Source organism: Bipolaris maydis (assembly GCF_028858645.1).
Source record: "Bipolaris maydis strain C4 unplaced genomic scaffold PSV08scaffold_9, whole genome shotgun sequence".
Lineage (NCBI taxonomy): Eukaryota > Fungi > Ascomycota > Dothideomycetes > Pleosporales > Pleosporaceae > Bipolaris > Bipolaris maydis.
This window is the reverse complement of record NW_027093865.1, coordinates 1,316,115-1,329,654: the sequence shown is the minus strand read 5'-3', so window position 1 is coordinate 1,329,654 and position 13,540 is coordinate 1,316,115. Positions and strand designations below refer to the sequence as shown.

The following is a 13,540-nucleotide window of genomic DNA, read 5'->3' as shown; positions in this document are numbered from 1 at the left end:
TCCAGACGGCTGCTAAGTTTATGCGCAGCACTCGTCCCCTTTTTCCAGGCCTATACGCACGCGTTTCACCTGTCATTAGTAATCTCTCAGCACCTGCAAGGCCTTGAGAAGGCCTGTGGTGTTCTTCAAAATTGATCACTGCTGATACCCAAAAAGTAATTCGCAAGTCCGAATGGCGCGAGGCGGCGTCAGCATCTGCTCATAGAAGGCGAATACAAGGCCAGGTATATCCATGGACTCTCGTGCGGGCGATAAACGACCATGGGAGAACGAGGAAAGCATTAGCGTTCAAACAAAGCGTCGAAGCTCAATCCTGGCTGCCTCCCTTCCTCAGCAGGTTTCCCCGCTCCCGCCACAAGCCGGCTTCTTTGCTCGCGACAGCCCTGCTCTAGACCGTCGGGTACTGCCACCACTTCTCGCCTCTTCACACAGTATTTCAGCTTGCCCTGTCACTATCGCCTCACAGTGCTCGCCTCCACTGCCGCCACTCGGGTTGAGTAGATCTGAACGTGGACCTCATTCTCTTTTCGATGTTTTCGAACATCATCCAAGACAGAGTGCACACAAACACCACACAGGTACCATTATGTTTCTTTACTAGATGTAAATCATGCCAACCAAGAAGCTGGAGCACAGGCTATGATTATTATTCGTGTGTTGCTCTCCATCCATTCAAAGGACGGAATTGCGACTCGCTCATTCGTACTCGTAGCTGAAACGATTACAGAGCTCTCAACAATCCCTTCGCTGATTCCTGAACCGCGCGCCAGCCCGCCACGCGCCAAGCGGGCCGTGGATCCTGATCCTATTCCTCAGCAGGTGTCTGCACCAAGGCCAGTAACTTGTTGTCCACCTGATTGCAGGGGCCAGGTATGCTCAAATTCACGCTCTTTGATGCACAAACTTGCCACAGACCTGGGCGAGTTAGTACATAAAGTCAATGATCTGACGCGTACAGAGCTACAAGTCTTGTCTCAGGTAAGCGGTTCAATACGCATTCACACTTGCTGATAAGTAACGTCAGCCTCTGTTGAAGAAATGACAATGCTGATGCGCGCTAATAGCCACCCACCTCCAGTCACGCCAAGGTCGAAGAGTTACTGCAATGGGCTCTCGATCGCGTGCATGAGGGTAACATCCGACTGCAGGAGCACTTAGAGCAGGAGCCGATACATACCACGAGGTTACAATCTCCGCCCGAGGACTCGCCAGATATGCGGAGAGCCCAACACCATCTGGAGGAACGCGAGGAACAGTCTCCGCCGAGAAGACCGTACCCATTTCATCATGAGTATGGATATTCTACGCATTCCAATGCCTCTCCAGAGGACTCTAGAAGAAATCCCTATGGCATAGCGTCAATAGCTGTCGGGGGCTCGCCACAGCAAACAGCAGCGCCCTCTGGAGCAATGTACATGCTTCCACAATCACCACCAACACAGGCTACACAGCCAGTACACCCGACCATATTGCCTTCGCCATCGTCGCTAAACTTCTCAAGTTCTCAAAGCCTGTCGTCAATGACTCCGCCTATCACATACACTCACGCTTCGGCACAGAACACTCTCTTGCAGGACCTACAGCACCAGGTGACCATCAAGACGCTAGAATTCCGAACTCTCCAGCGCGAATACGACAATCTTCTCCAGAAACTCGAACGCCAGAAAACAAAATGCGCCACTCTTGAAAAGAAGTTTGAAGTCAGTGACTGTGAGATCAATAGTTTGACGGACGAAAAGGAAAAATTACAAAGTCAAGTGGTAGCCTTTGAAGGACAAGTCGAGGAGCTGCAGCAGAGCCGGGATGAAGCTCGACGCCAGTTGATTGCAAATGGAGCACAGTACATGCGCATCATGGAGATGGCAAATCGCCTGCAGTCTCAAGGAGCAGATGACAAGAAAAAATGGGACATAGAGAGGATGGAGTTGGAGCAGCGGATCCGCGTGCTTGAAGAAGCCATGGTGACTGGTGACCAGCATCACGTCACACTAACACCTGGCTCAGAACACCATGCAACCTCGAATTATTCCCCAGTACCGGGCGAATCGACGCCCCAGAATCATGCTCCTTCGTCCTCGTCGCAAACCGAGACTGTTAATGTTCTCCGAGCGGAAATTAATCGGCTCCGCTCCCGCACGCAGACACTCGAAAGTGCAGTCAGGACTATGCAGCGGGAAAGCAAATCGATTCAAACGGCGGCACAGCAGCTTGTGGATTCTAGTGAGAGAGTGAAGGATGCGGCACGGGATATAATAGGGGACGGCAAGTGAGGTTTGTCCACCAGTAGTTGATACCCAAGCAATCAAATTGTGGTCAGGGACCTTATTGGTACTCGGGTGCCATGTATCTTCATCGAAGATGGGATGGAATTTCCGGTGTCTCATCTATCATGTGTCTGACAAGTTTGGTTTGTTGTGATGGAGTAGGAGTTATGTTGCATTTTCTTACGTTGGAATACTTTATACATATATAAGTTGTCCGACATAATCCAGAGCAGTACGGGCGTTCTCATTTATAATGAATTTTTCTTTACATGTGAATATTACTGTTCCCAAGAACCCATCCTCGAAGAAGTCTTTGACGGTTCAGGCACTGAAAGTAAAGTACTATGTATCTCATCAAACCCGCTTACCAATGTAACCAGACATTTCCCCAGATATCTCCCCCCCCCCCAAGAAAACCAAAATATACAATCAAAGAAAAAAAAAGATCTCATTCGAACCCCAGCCCCACCAAACCCCATCCAAACAACCCCCATCCCTCAGTTCATAACCCCCCACTAGCGCCTTGGCACACTTTTTCCGAAAACACCTCCAACACCATTCCCACCCTCCCCGCCGCCGCCGCCGCGCCTCCACCCACCCAATCCACCCGCAAACGCCCTCTTATTCCGCCCGCCCCCCCCCCCCCCCCCCCCCAAAAAGATGTTCTCGAGAGCCCTCACCGTCCCCCTGCGCCGCGCGCTCCCCACGCGCGCCCCTCTCCTCACCCAGCGCACCACCACGCAACGCATGCACATCCACACGCCCAGCTGCAATTGCCTGCGCCCCAGCCTTTTCGCACGCCCCTCGCTGCCCACCAGCAACATTGGCAATCTCGCCTCGCGCTTCAATGGCCTGGGCCTCGGCCAGACGCGCGGCATGAAAGTCCGCAGCTCGGTCAAGAAACTGTGTGAAGGGTGCAAGAGCGTGCGCCGCAAAAAGGGTCGCTACGTGTATATTATTTGTTCCAAGAATCCAAAGCATAAGCAGAGGTGAGTTTTTTTTTTGGAGGGCGGGGGCGACACCTTTGGGGAGAGGGGGAAAGATGAAGAGAGAAGGCTAATGGTGGAATGTAGGCAGGGATGATGATGTAGGATGGAATGATTTGAGTCGGGGAAAGTGCAGGGCAAAGGAAACATGTACGATATACATGTGCTAGAAGCATTATGGGCGTTTTTTTTATTTTGGAAATATTTTGAAAGAGAGGGTAATACCTGGAAATATATGGATTACTCCGCTATTGCACGAAAACTACATTTGGGGACATTGAATGCGGATTAAGGTCTAAATATCCTTCTTACCCCCCCAAAAAAGTCTACCTGTATCATTACTCCATACCACTATCTCCCCCTTCCTAAACACCCACGAAACAAACCCCCCTTTTCCATCTCACCCCATACTTCCCCCACTCCTCTCACCCCCAATAATGCCCGCCATCCTCAACAACTCCCTATCCATCTCCACATCGCCCGTCCCCAAATTAACCCTCCTCCTCGCCTCAGCCTCTCTCTCCTGCCACGCCCACTCCTTCCTCTGCTGCTCCGCCACCTCATCCCCGCCACACCCCCAAACCTCCAGACACTCAATCTCGAATCGATCCTGCCAATCCTTGCCCTTCCTCGCCGGCAATTTCGACGGAAGAAACGAGCCGCCACCCTCGGCCAAATGCGTAAAGACTGCGAATTCGAGCGCGTCGTCGAGATGCAGGGAGATGGGGCCGGGGCGGAAGACGGAATGCGAAGAGTAGGATGATGATGAGGAGGTTGCTGCTGATTGAGCGGGGACGGGGGTACCGAGGCCGATGCCTGCAGGTTGGGTTGGCGATTTATTAAAGTAGGTGTAATCTGTGCTGTACGACGACGCGGAAAAGACGTCGTGGGTAGGCGAGAGTTGGAAGAGTTGGGTGGTTGAGTCGCCGAAGCAAGACTTGCCCGTGTGTTTCCACTGTGAGGGAATGTACGCGCCGTAGATGAGGGTTTGGTTGGGTGAGGGGGGCGTAATGCTATCTGCGTGGCGCTTGGGTGGCAGCATGTCTTGGAGTGCCCGTTCGCGGGTGCTAGAGGGAGTGGCCGGGAGGAGACGGCCTTTGACAAGGAGGATGGTGGGAGCGCGCCAGTTGAAGACCTGTTTCTCAAAGGAGCCCATGCTGAAGCCGTGGGTGTTGCCGCTGTAGAGGGGGCGGAGGCGTCGGAAGAGGTTGCTACCTTTGATGAAGAATGATAGTTGGCTTAAGGTAGTTAGATTTAGTATTTCGCCTGGTTCACGGAGGACTGGCTCCAGTTCTGCTTTGGGTGGCGGGATAACGGGGTGCTTCTCTTGTGTTGGGGATGTGGAACCAGGCTTGCGTTTGGAAAGGTCAAAGTCTTTTGCGAAAAGGAAGTGCTCGAATAGTGGATTGAGGCCGTTGAAAAGGTAGGGAAGCGTTGTTGAGACGACAGCATTGAAGACGCGATATGTGACTCCTGGATGGTCTTCGACGCCAAAAGATGACAGTATAACATGTGCAGCACGGCGAAGCTCTTCGACTCTGTCGTCTGATAGATCCGGTGCTAAACTCGAGAGACTCTGCTGTGCATCTATCGGCGCAATGAGAAGCAGCAGCTCCACCAGTTTCAAGAAGTTGTCTGTCGGTATAATGGAGTGGTGGACGTTAGTGTGATCTCCCTGCTTGAATGCATCAATCGCATCCATGGACTCGAGTGCAGCCAACACCAGCTCATCGTCCTCGTCCTCGTCCTCTCCCTCATCCCCATCCTCGGGTGCATCGACCGCAAACCCCAAATTATTGCCACCCCGATTGACCGTATCTTTGGCCATCTCTTTCTCTTTCTCTTCCACGCTCGACTGTATCCCCTTGTCATATATCGCCAAACTACGATATATCTCCCTTAACCAAATCTCTCTCCCTCTCTTTTTAACCACCGCCCCATATCTCTCCGTCAATATCGTGACAACCTTGAGCAGCGCTTCGTGTGTGAGAATGGCAGGGGCTTGACTTGGCAGCGGAAAGGCCCCAAGGTAACTCGCCATCTGGAAGACGACCGAGCCCACGCCCAGCGCGTCGGGAAGCTCCAAGAATCGGCATAATGTAGTCTCGCTCCAGTAGTGCACCCCAGACTGCGTGTCGGCCAGCGAGCGGAATACAGAGTTGAAGCAGTAGAGCTCGAGGGGCGTGAAGCTTTTCTGTGCGAATCGCTCAGCGATGGCTTGGGAGAGCTGCTCTGGCTGGTGTTAGATTGAAGAGCGGAGAGTTTGGCGGACACATACCTAGTGTTAGCCGAGGCGCTTCGTGCGACTCTCCTTGACCCATGATGGCGTAGATAAGGCGGTATTCGGCTGTAGTGTGTCCTGCATGATTCGTGAAGCTGCTGCCTCGACGTTGGTGTCTGACAAGCAATGACGGCATGTGGGTTATCTCCGGTAACGCCGAGGAAGAGGGCTGTTCTTTCTGGATCTGTGGTTGAGGCATTGGGTCGTATGCAAAAGACGTCTTCTCTTAATGCAAGCATTGCGTGCAATTTTGTGAGATGCCAATATCTTGTGTACATATCATTCAAGCACGCGCTATGTATTTAGAGGCGTGCTCTTATCTATACAAAGTCCAGAACACAACTCTATCCCACTTTGACTCCTTTTTGGCCGTCTCGGTTTGCTCTCCAAACCCCTTCACCACCTTCAAATCTTTCTAGCTTCCATATTTCTGCCCTCTCCTTTGTCTCTTCGAGCGCCTCTTCGCCTGCCCTCCACGCCGCTTGTCGATGTGGGGCGGAGACAGCAATCACGATACTCTCCTCACCAATTGGGCATTCACCTAGTTTGTGGATGATGGCGATTTTGGTACAAGAGTGCTTGGCAAGTATCGAGGTACCGATTTTGAACAGGGTCGAGATGGCGAGGGGCGCATATGATGTATAGGACAATGATGAGACGGGCTGGTCGTTGAAGGAATCGCGCGTTGTGCCTATGAAGAGCACAGTCGCACCTGCAGATGGAGAGCGGACAAAGCGCGTGGCGGCGAGAGAGTCGAGGTCGTGGGGAGTAAGCTCTACATGGATGTTGTCGGTGGTTTTGATAACAGGTTCCGAGGGTATGTCAGGGGTGTAGGACTGGGATTCTGTGGTTGACATGTCGGCTTCTGCTGGACTTGGCTATTGCTTGTATTCCTTTTCAAATAAAAGCCCTAGGGACTGCTCTGTGGATACAGGCGCGGCTAGCTAGCGTTGAAAGTAGACTTTCTGGGCAAACCATGTTAGTGCACCGGATCCGCCTTGAACATACGGGTATATCTCCACTGGACAACTAGAGTGATGAAGTACCTGAATGTTTTGGAGACGCAGTTGCGAAGCAAAAGAAATAACTCTGCATGTGCCCTTCCAAGATAAGGGTGCTATCAGCTGGACCCCGCCATAGCTGACCAACCGTGACGCCACACGAGATGCTTGACCACTTACCGCTCAGGGACGTGTTGCGCGCATGAATTTTCCGGGCACCGCAAGTCTGGGTGTGTGTGTATGCGTGCATATACATATAGTATGTACATATGTATATGTATACACCACACTTGTGCCTGAGGCGCGTGTTCGCAGCAGACGGGACGGAAGCAATGTCGGAAATGCCGTCATAGCTCAACGGGAAGGCTCGCTTAGCGCCGATCGGCGACCTGCATCGTCACATGTGGAGCACTAAGTCTCCGGCGTGGCCCCGTGGATAGCATGCTATTGCATAGCTTATTAGCTCCAACGGTCAGCCTCGCGTCAGATGACTACCGTGGCTAGTGCTTCACTTCGAGACTCTTGTTTGTCCAAAGGGGCTCGCTGCTTGATTCTGTCTCGACTTGATCTCCCCAGCCAGCCCTTGGACATTGGCGCCCGCTATATTGCTTTCCCCAACGCCACTCGCTACCACCCTGCTTCGACGCGCCGATTTACCCGGGTCCGTACTCGAGGTTACACTTCCGGTCGATGCTTCAGAACACGTTGCCCTCCTATACCACGCGCTGACCTTCGCGCCGCACACGTTACATGGCGAGGGATGGTCTGCATTATAGCATAACACGTCACGCAACATGGGCGGGGATTGGGGGTATGGCACCGTATTCAACATCTTCATATGGGGTTATCTTGTAGGAGGACTGACGCTCTTGCCCATTCTTCTTACAATTGCATGGTTCTGGTGTACTACGCCCGTTGAACACGACAACCTCGATTCAGCTTCCACCCAACATGGCCAAGCTTCACAACCCCGCAGGACATCGAATGGGTCCGTGAATAGCAAGGGAGGGGACGACACAGACCCAGCGGCAGCGATAGACGATGAGATACTGGAGAAGCTAAAAGGAAGAACACATGAGCCGGATGTCTGCGCTGGCTACTTTGCTGTGTGCCGGGAGTATGTGCCGGGCGGCGTTAACGGCAAGCCTCCGGATCGAACCACACCTGCAGGTACCGTCGTGGCGGTAGAGAGTCCCAGCGTCTACCAGTCCATGTACAGGAGTATCTTCGATCGCAATAAGACTACAAGTCCAACAATAGATGCGGCAAATAACAAGAACAAGAAGGCGCGGAACGTCTTCTACGTCGTCTTGCGGTATGTTGGCTGCTCAAAACCGCACCCCCGAACTGAGGGCTGACTGAATACCAGCCTTGGGCACCTCATGCTCTACGACAACGAAGATCAAATCGAAGTCCGTCACGTCATCTCGCTAGCTCACTACCAAGTGGATATATACGGAGGTGGAGAGCCCATACCTGAGGGCGAACTCTGGATCAAGAGAAATTGTACGCTTTCGCAAACACTCTCTTGTTGATTCTTACATTACTTACAAAGCTAGGCATTCGATTGGTCCAACAACTGCACGATGACAGCACTGCAACTCCAAAGCAATTCTTTCTCTTCTCTGATAACTGCTCTGAGAAGGAAGACTTCTATCACGCGATGCTCCATGCCCAGGAAAACCAGAAGGACTCTTCCGACGCAGATTCGCCGTCCGTTCCGCTAAAGTTTGAAATGCCTGATCTTGTAAAGCTGGTACAACAGCTGCATGCATCAGAGGAGAACCTTCACACCCGCTGGATCAATGCCCTCATTGGCAGAGTGTTCCTAGCAATGTACAAAACAGCGCAGATTAAAGAGTTCATTGCAGCAAAAATCAACAAGAAGATATCCCGCGTTCCCAAACCTGCTATCATCAGCAGTGTACAGCTGCGCAAAGTCGACATGGGCACTCTACCGCCTTTCATCACTAACCCGAAGCTCAAAGAGCTGACTGTTGATGGCGATCTCGTTGTAGAAGCTGATGTTAGTTACAAGGGCAACTTTTCTATCGAGGTATCAGCGACTGTGCGCATAGATCTGGGCACGCGCTTCAAGGCCCGCGAGGTGACACTCATACTGGCTACGGTATTGAAGAGGCTTGACGGCCACATTCTCATCAGGATCAAGCCACCGCCAAGTAACCGGCTTTGGATGACTTTTGAGACTCCGCCCAAGATGGAGTTCTCTCTTGAGCCAATTGTCAGTTCACGGCAGATTACCTATGGTGTTGTCTTGAGGGCAATTGAAAGCCGGATACGGGAAGTTGTCAATGAAACTTTGGTGCTTCCCAACTGGGATGATATGCCCTTCACAGACACAATAGCACAAGTCATCAGAGGCGGCATCTGGGAAGATACTTGTAAAACCAAGATTGAAGATGTGGACAAGGCCAGCCAAAAAGACGCTACGCTTGACGCTGCCATTTCTGACATGCAAAGACTTGACGAGAAGGGTGACTCTGCCAGCGCAAACTTCTCCATTTCTTCCAGTGCTGAATCAGAAGAAGTCGCGACTGGTATTTCTACATCTGCAGATCACACGTCTTCTTCCTCGTCGATAAGACCACGTACAATGCGGTCGACCTCTTCGGTGGCACAGGTAAAGATCGATTCAGCGAATGCTTCAGCAGAGATAGCGCACGAACACGGGTCGACGCCGACCAGTGCTCGGTCCCTTCCTGCCACAACCCCCTTGCGTTCACCCATGCGACCGAGCAACACACGTCGAGCAACCCAATCTTCAGTCAGCTCCTCGGAAGATACGTCAGCACCGTCAATATATGCAGAAAGTACAGCGTCTGCGCCAGTCTCAAATGCTGATTACGCCCACACCAGAGCCAAGTCCAGAGACCTGTCTGAGCAAGAAATTGCTGCTGCGGCAGCTGCAGCTGCAGGAGCAAGTAACATGCAGACTAGGAAACAGACTCTCAACCAGTCTCTCAACTCAGCTACTGCAGCAGCAAGAAGTTGGCTGGCGGCGAAACAAAACAACAAAGCCGCTGCTAACAACAGACCGCCAACGTCCGAAGGTCCAAATCTTTCTGCAGAGGCGCTACAAGAACCCCGGTTACAGGTTCCAACTTCGCCCTCGATTTCCAAATCACACACCGAACCTATGGGCAGAGGTCAGCCGCTTCCACCGCCCGGAACCCCACTCCCCTTACCCAAGAACGACAAGAGGCAGACTTGGGCCATTCCGGCAGCAGCAACCTCTACATTTGCAAACCTCACCAAACGGAAACCTGTTGCGGCCTCTCCTCCGCTATCAAGTAAGAAATCAGTGGAGGATCTAGACAGCCCTCGGGGTTCATTTACACCGACAACACTGCTACCTGCAGCTCACTTTCCCGGTCAAGACGCGCGTCCAGCTGCAGAAGACGGCGAGGAAATGTTTCGTGAGATGAGGCGTAGGAAAAGTTCAGCAGCCAGTCAGCTAGCCACAGTACCACCGCCTTTGCCAAAGAGAAGAGGAAGACAGCCTAGTATGAATCAGAATTCACACAATTGGCGGTTAAGCCCGAAAGATGATGTACAGGGCGAGCCACTGTTTGTTGTCAAAGCTCCGGTTGTGGAAGGGAGTTCAGAGCCTAGCCCTGTAAGGGAGGATATGGGAGGTGAGAAGATGTTTGGGGGTGTGGCTCACAAGGCTGAGAAGGTGTAATGTAGTGGTAACAGCAACGGTGATAGCGCTTGTGTCAATGATATATCAGAATAACGGCGCTATTGGATAGCTAGAATCGGCTTTCTTTCTTTTTTTTTGTTCTTGTTTGTGTGGGTTCTCTGCTTGTTTGTAAGTTACCACCAAGCGTATCGCTGGTCATCAGTAATCCAAATATCCCAGTGTCGCTAGTTACATCTTCATCTTGAACATTGTATTAACTTTTTCAACACCAACCCATTGCTGACTCGCCCTTCCATACTGTCTATCATTCCTCCAAGCATCCACAGAAACCAAAGTGTACCCACACCCCTCATCACCGATAAACCCACCGTACCAGTCAACTTACGCACGCCCCCTCCCCGCCATCATTCCACCGCATAACCCACCCATATACAGACACACGCCCCTAGCATCCAAAACGGACAATGCAACTCCCCCACAATCAACACCTATATCCCCAAACCTACCCTTCTCGGCAATTCCCCCCCCCCCCCCCCCCCACCTCCCCCCTCAATGAAATAAAAACAAGAAGGCCCATGCGGGCGATATGGCGATTTCCGATTGCTTTCGACGCCCCGTGTCGATGCAAAAGTGGGGGGTGGATGCAGAGGTCACAAAAAGCGCTTGCATATAGTGGCAATGTAGGAATGTACGTATGCGGGAATAGTGGGGCGGGGATGCTAGCTGATGAGAGTTACGCCCTGGGCTGGGGGAGTGTTGGGATTGCACAGTATGTGTGCATGCATACGGCGGGTTTTGTCCATGTCCCTTGGAAGAGGGATCGGAATGGTGGGAGGTTGCTTTGAGGTGGGTTTGGGGGATTATCGTACCATTGTCTGTTTTGGGACTAGTGCGGGTGCGCGAGTTTGTGGCTTGGCTGGACGTGGCTGGGCCGGGTGGAGCGGCGGTGGTACGGGGGGTTGTGAGTTTGTTTATTTTGTGGGGTATCACGAAGAGCTGTGTGCTTGGGTGTATGAGGTTGGTATTGGGGGGAGGCCATGGGTGCTGGATGTTTGCTACACTGTGTGTAAGTGTGATTTGGGTATGTGGTTCAATGGTAGGATGGGTTGTGCCAGTGTTGTGGCTTGTACGACATATGCTTGTTGTGTCTAAGTCCATACTATTGCCTTGTTTAGGCTATAGTAAACTCTGCATTGTTAGCAGGATGCATAGTTCCGGCGCTAGCGCCAATGCAATGGTGCGGCTGAATGTACATATCGTATGTATGTACATGGGTCTTGTGACGAGTGCATTTCCTTGGTACGGGTTCGTATGCAAGAATGCTGTCCGAGTCTAACCTCCTCTGACCCCCTTTGGCCTATTGGCCCAAGGCAGGCTACCTTAGTCATATCTGACTTGACACTGTATATATAAGCCTAACCAAAACTACCTTTCCTCAGTAGCAGTTCGTCTATAGTGGATACAGCCTATTTGACTACCTCTCCTCTTGATGCCCTTACTTCGTGTCTTTGTCTACCCTTGCGCCTGACATTATCATCTTCTTAGGCTACTAAAAACTAGTTCAGCAACCCATTCACTATTGTAAACATACATATTGCTACTCAGTTCCCTCTCCTATAGTTGAGCAAAGTGCCTTGTAATGTGTAACTCAAACATAAGGAGTATCCTACATATAACTGCTGAGCTAAGAAGGCGAATTGATAGAACCACTGCATCAGATGGGCTGATGAACAAGGCGCTTGAGAGTATCACAGTACCCATGACAAGATGCAATATCGTAAGAAATGACGCCATCCAAGAAAATACAATATACCATATTGACTCAGGAAATTCATCCCACTTAACCTTTGTCTGGTTTTTGCGGAAATCAAACTCGCCTACAATAGCAGCAAAGAGTGACTCGCGTTGCACAACACGAAGTCTCAATCTAACTGCATAAGCGCCCAGGAGATGGGGTATGACTGAAACACCAGCCCAGCTGTTGAATGATATGTGTTAGATACTATACATGAGGCAAGAGGCTATCATAGCTTCCTGTGTGAGGAGCGGAACATACAGTGCAGGCAGCCACCAAGTACTTCCAGAGAACACGCAGACGGAATATACACAGAGCTGCCAGATGACATGAACTACGTTTCCGATTGCTGCTACGGCGATTACATATTTTACAAGGTAAATCTGTTGCTGCCATTTCGTGAATGCCTGTACGGCGTCCGGTTTAGTCTTTAACATTTCGGCCGGGCTTCGGTATTCAAAGGATCGGATAGGCGAGACAACAGGGGCTCCAAGAGACAGGAGAATCGAAAGGATTGGCTGCCGCAATGCCAGAAGGCCGACTTCGGTTATGTTGGATCCAACCATGCCGAGGATGGTGGGAAGAATGCCTAGCAACACCGACGCGGCTGCCATCTGGGCTTTTCCACTCTCATCAATGTGGTTCAGCATACAGGACACTACGTCGTTGATACGGTGATTTGGCCAAAGATTGGGCTCGCCCAGAAATGCTTGATACTCTGCGCTACAGTTGTCGCGCAATATCGGAGAGAAATACGGAGCAAATTGCGGGAACCATTGTTGGAAGTTTCTAGGCATTGAGTTGGGAGCCTTGTTGTTCGCTTAGAGTAGAAGAAATTGCGTCGAAAGGCTGGTGGGATGCAGACTTGGCTTTGTCTTACAAAGGAAAACCCGTAGTTGAATGTATGCTAGCGAGGCGGATATGCCTTACAGATAGATTGTAGGAGCTCAGCGAGAAGTTACAATGGTTGAAAACAAGGACATAAGAGCAAACATTGATTTAAATGATCAGATTAATGGCTATACTCGTTGGAAATTCCAAATGATAACGTACGGCTGCCAGCGTCTTGGCAAGGCATACAGAGGATGTATATGTATTCTATGTCAAGCAGTCCCACTTTTTTCATTTGAGCTTGACTCATTCAACCAATAGAAAAGAAACACGTAAATTTAAGTAAACTAGTAAAGCTGTCTTTGAAGCAGCGTAACGCATTGTCTCTGAATGTCTGGATTACCGGTTGAAGATCCCACTGGAAAGAGAGGCTTAGTAGGTGTAATATGAGAGAATCTCTTATCCATGAGCCTAATGAATAGACAACAAACAAGAGCGTAGTAAGCATGTTTTGTGCTAGTCATGCTTCTACGGTGGCGAAGTTTAGTGCTTCGCCACCACCAGCTAAGAGTATGGCCGACCCGTTCTTGCCTAACCTCGTAAACCATATCTGCAATCTTATTTTGCGCCACCAATGACATTAAGGTATCATATGTCCTCCACACCAACCAGGACGCACTTCTAGCGTTAGTAGAGTTATTTTTGGGTCTGCGATCTG

The 13,540-nt window shown here is 51.0% G+C and overlaps 6 protein-coding genes across 6 annotated transcripts; 3 read left to right on the top strand and 3 right to left on the bottom strand.

The window, feature by feature from the left end:
- Positions 1 to 232: 232 nt before the first annotated feature.
- Positions 233 to 2,317, top strand: PSV08DRAFT_392701 (uncharacterized protein; the record flags this gene model as incomplete). The annotated part of the gene is made up of 3 exons (XM_066093538.1): positions 233 to 431; positions 728 to 978; positions 1,065 to 2,317. The coding sequence occupies 3 exons, from the start codon at positions 233 to 235 to the stop codon at positions 2,268 to 2,270; spliced, it is 1,656 nt and encodes a 551-aa protein (XP_065948939.1). The 3' UTR covers positions 2,271 to 2,317.
- A 607-nt stretch (positions 2,318 to 2,924) lies between these two features.
- On the top strand, positions 2,925 to 3,257 carry PSV08DRAFT_352964 (ribosomal protein L36-domain-containing protein; the record flags this gene model as incomplete). Its single annotated transcript, XM_014228526.3, has 1 exon — positions 2,925 to 3,257. The coding sequence occupies one exon, from the start codon at positions 2,925 to 2,927 to the stop codon at positions 3,255 to 3,257; it is 333 nt and encodes a 110-aa protein (XP_014084001.2).
- A 393-nt stretch (positions 3,258 to 3,650) lies between these two features.
- On the bottom strand, positions 3,651 to 5,571 carry PSV08DRAFT_410640 (TLD-domain-containing protein; the record flags this gene model as incomplete). Its single annotated transcript, XM_014228525.1, has 2 exons — positions 3,651 to 5,482; positions 5,529 to 5,571. The coding sequence occupies 2 exons, from the start codon at positions 5,569 to 5,571 to the stop codon at positions 3,651 to 3,653; spliced, it is 1,875 nt and encodes a 624-aa protein (XP_014084000.1).
- A 226-nt stretch (positions 5,572 to 5,797) lies between these two features.
- PSV08DRAFT_309977 (Molybdopterin biosynthesis MoaE) lies at positions 5,798 to 6,567 on the bottom strand. Its single transcript, XM_014228524.2, has one exon. The coding sequence runs from the start codon at positions 6,386 to 6,388 to the stop codon at positions 5,876 to 5,878; it is 513 nt and encodes a 170-aa protein (XP_014083999.1). The 5' UTR covers positions 6,389 to 6,567; the 3' UTR covers positions 5,798 to 5,875.
- Positions 6,568 to 7,326: 759 nt separating this feature from the next.
- Positions 7,327 to 10,485, top strand: PSV08DRAFT_205033 (uncharacterized protein; the record flags this gene model as incomplete). The annotated part of the gene is made up of 3 exons (XM_014228523.1): positions 7,327 to 7,847; positions 7,902 to 8,038; positions 8,092 to 10,485. 3 exons carry the CDS (start codon positions 7,327 to 7,329, stop codon positions 10,233 to 10,235), a joined length of 2,802 nt encoding a protein of 933 aa, XP_014083998.1. The 3' UTR covers positions 10,236 to 10,485.
- Positions 10,486 to 11,649: 1,164 nt separating this feature from the next.
- Positions 11,650 to 12,987, bottom strand: PSV08DRAFT_309955 (uncharacterized protein). Its single transcript, XM_014228522.2, has 2 exons — positions 12,253 to 12,987; positions 11,650 to 12,174 (listed from the first exon to the last, which is right to left on the bottom strand). The coding sequence occupies exons 1-2, from the start codon at positions 12,786 to 12,788 to the stop codon at positions 11,811 to 11,813; spliced, it is 900 nt and encodes a 299-aa protein (XP_014083997.2). The 5' UTR covers positions 12,789 to 12,987; the 3' UTR covers positions 11,650 to 11,810.
- Between the last annotated feature and the right edge of the window lie 553 nt (positions 12,988 to 13,540).

What these genes read in the sequence shown, in the direction of transcription:
- PSV08DRAFT_309955 (XM_014228522.2), bottom strand. Translation starts at nt 12,788, where the DNA reads ATGCCTAGAAACTTCCAACAATGGTTCCCGCAATTTGCTCCGTATTTC. An exon ending in ACTTGGTGGCTGCCTGCACT is followed by an intron (nt 12,175 to 12,252) that starts GTATGTTCCGCT and finishes ATCATTCAACAG; the next exon opens with CTGGGCTGGTGTTTCAGTCA.
- PSV08DRAFT_309977 (XM_014228524.2), bottom strand. Translation starts at nt 6,388, where the DNA reads ATGTCAACCACAGAATCCCAGTCCTACACCCCTGACATACCCTCGGAA.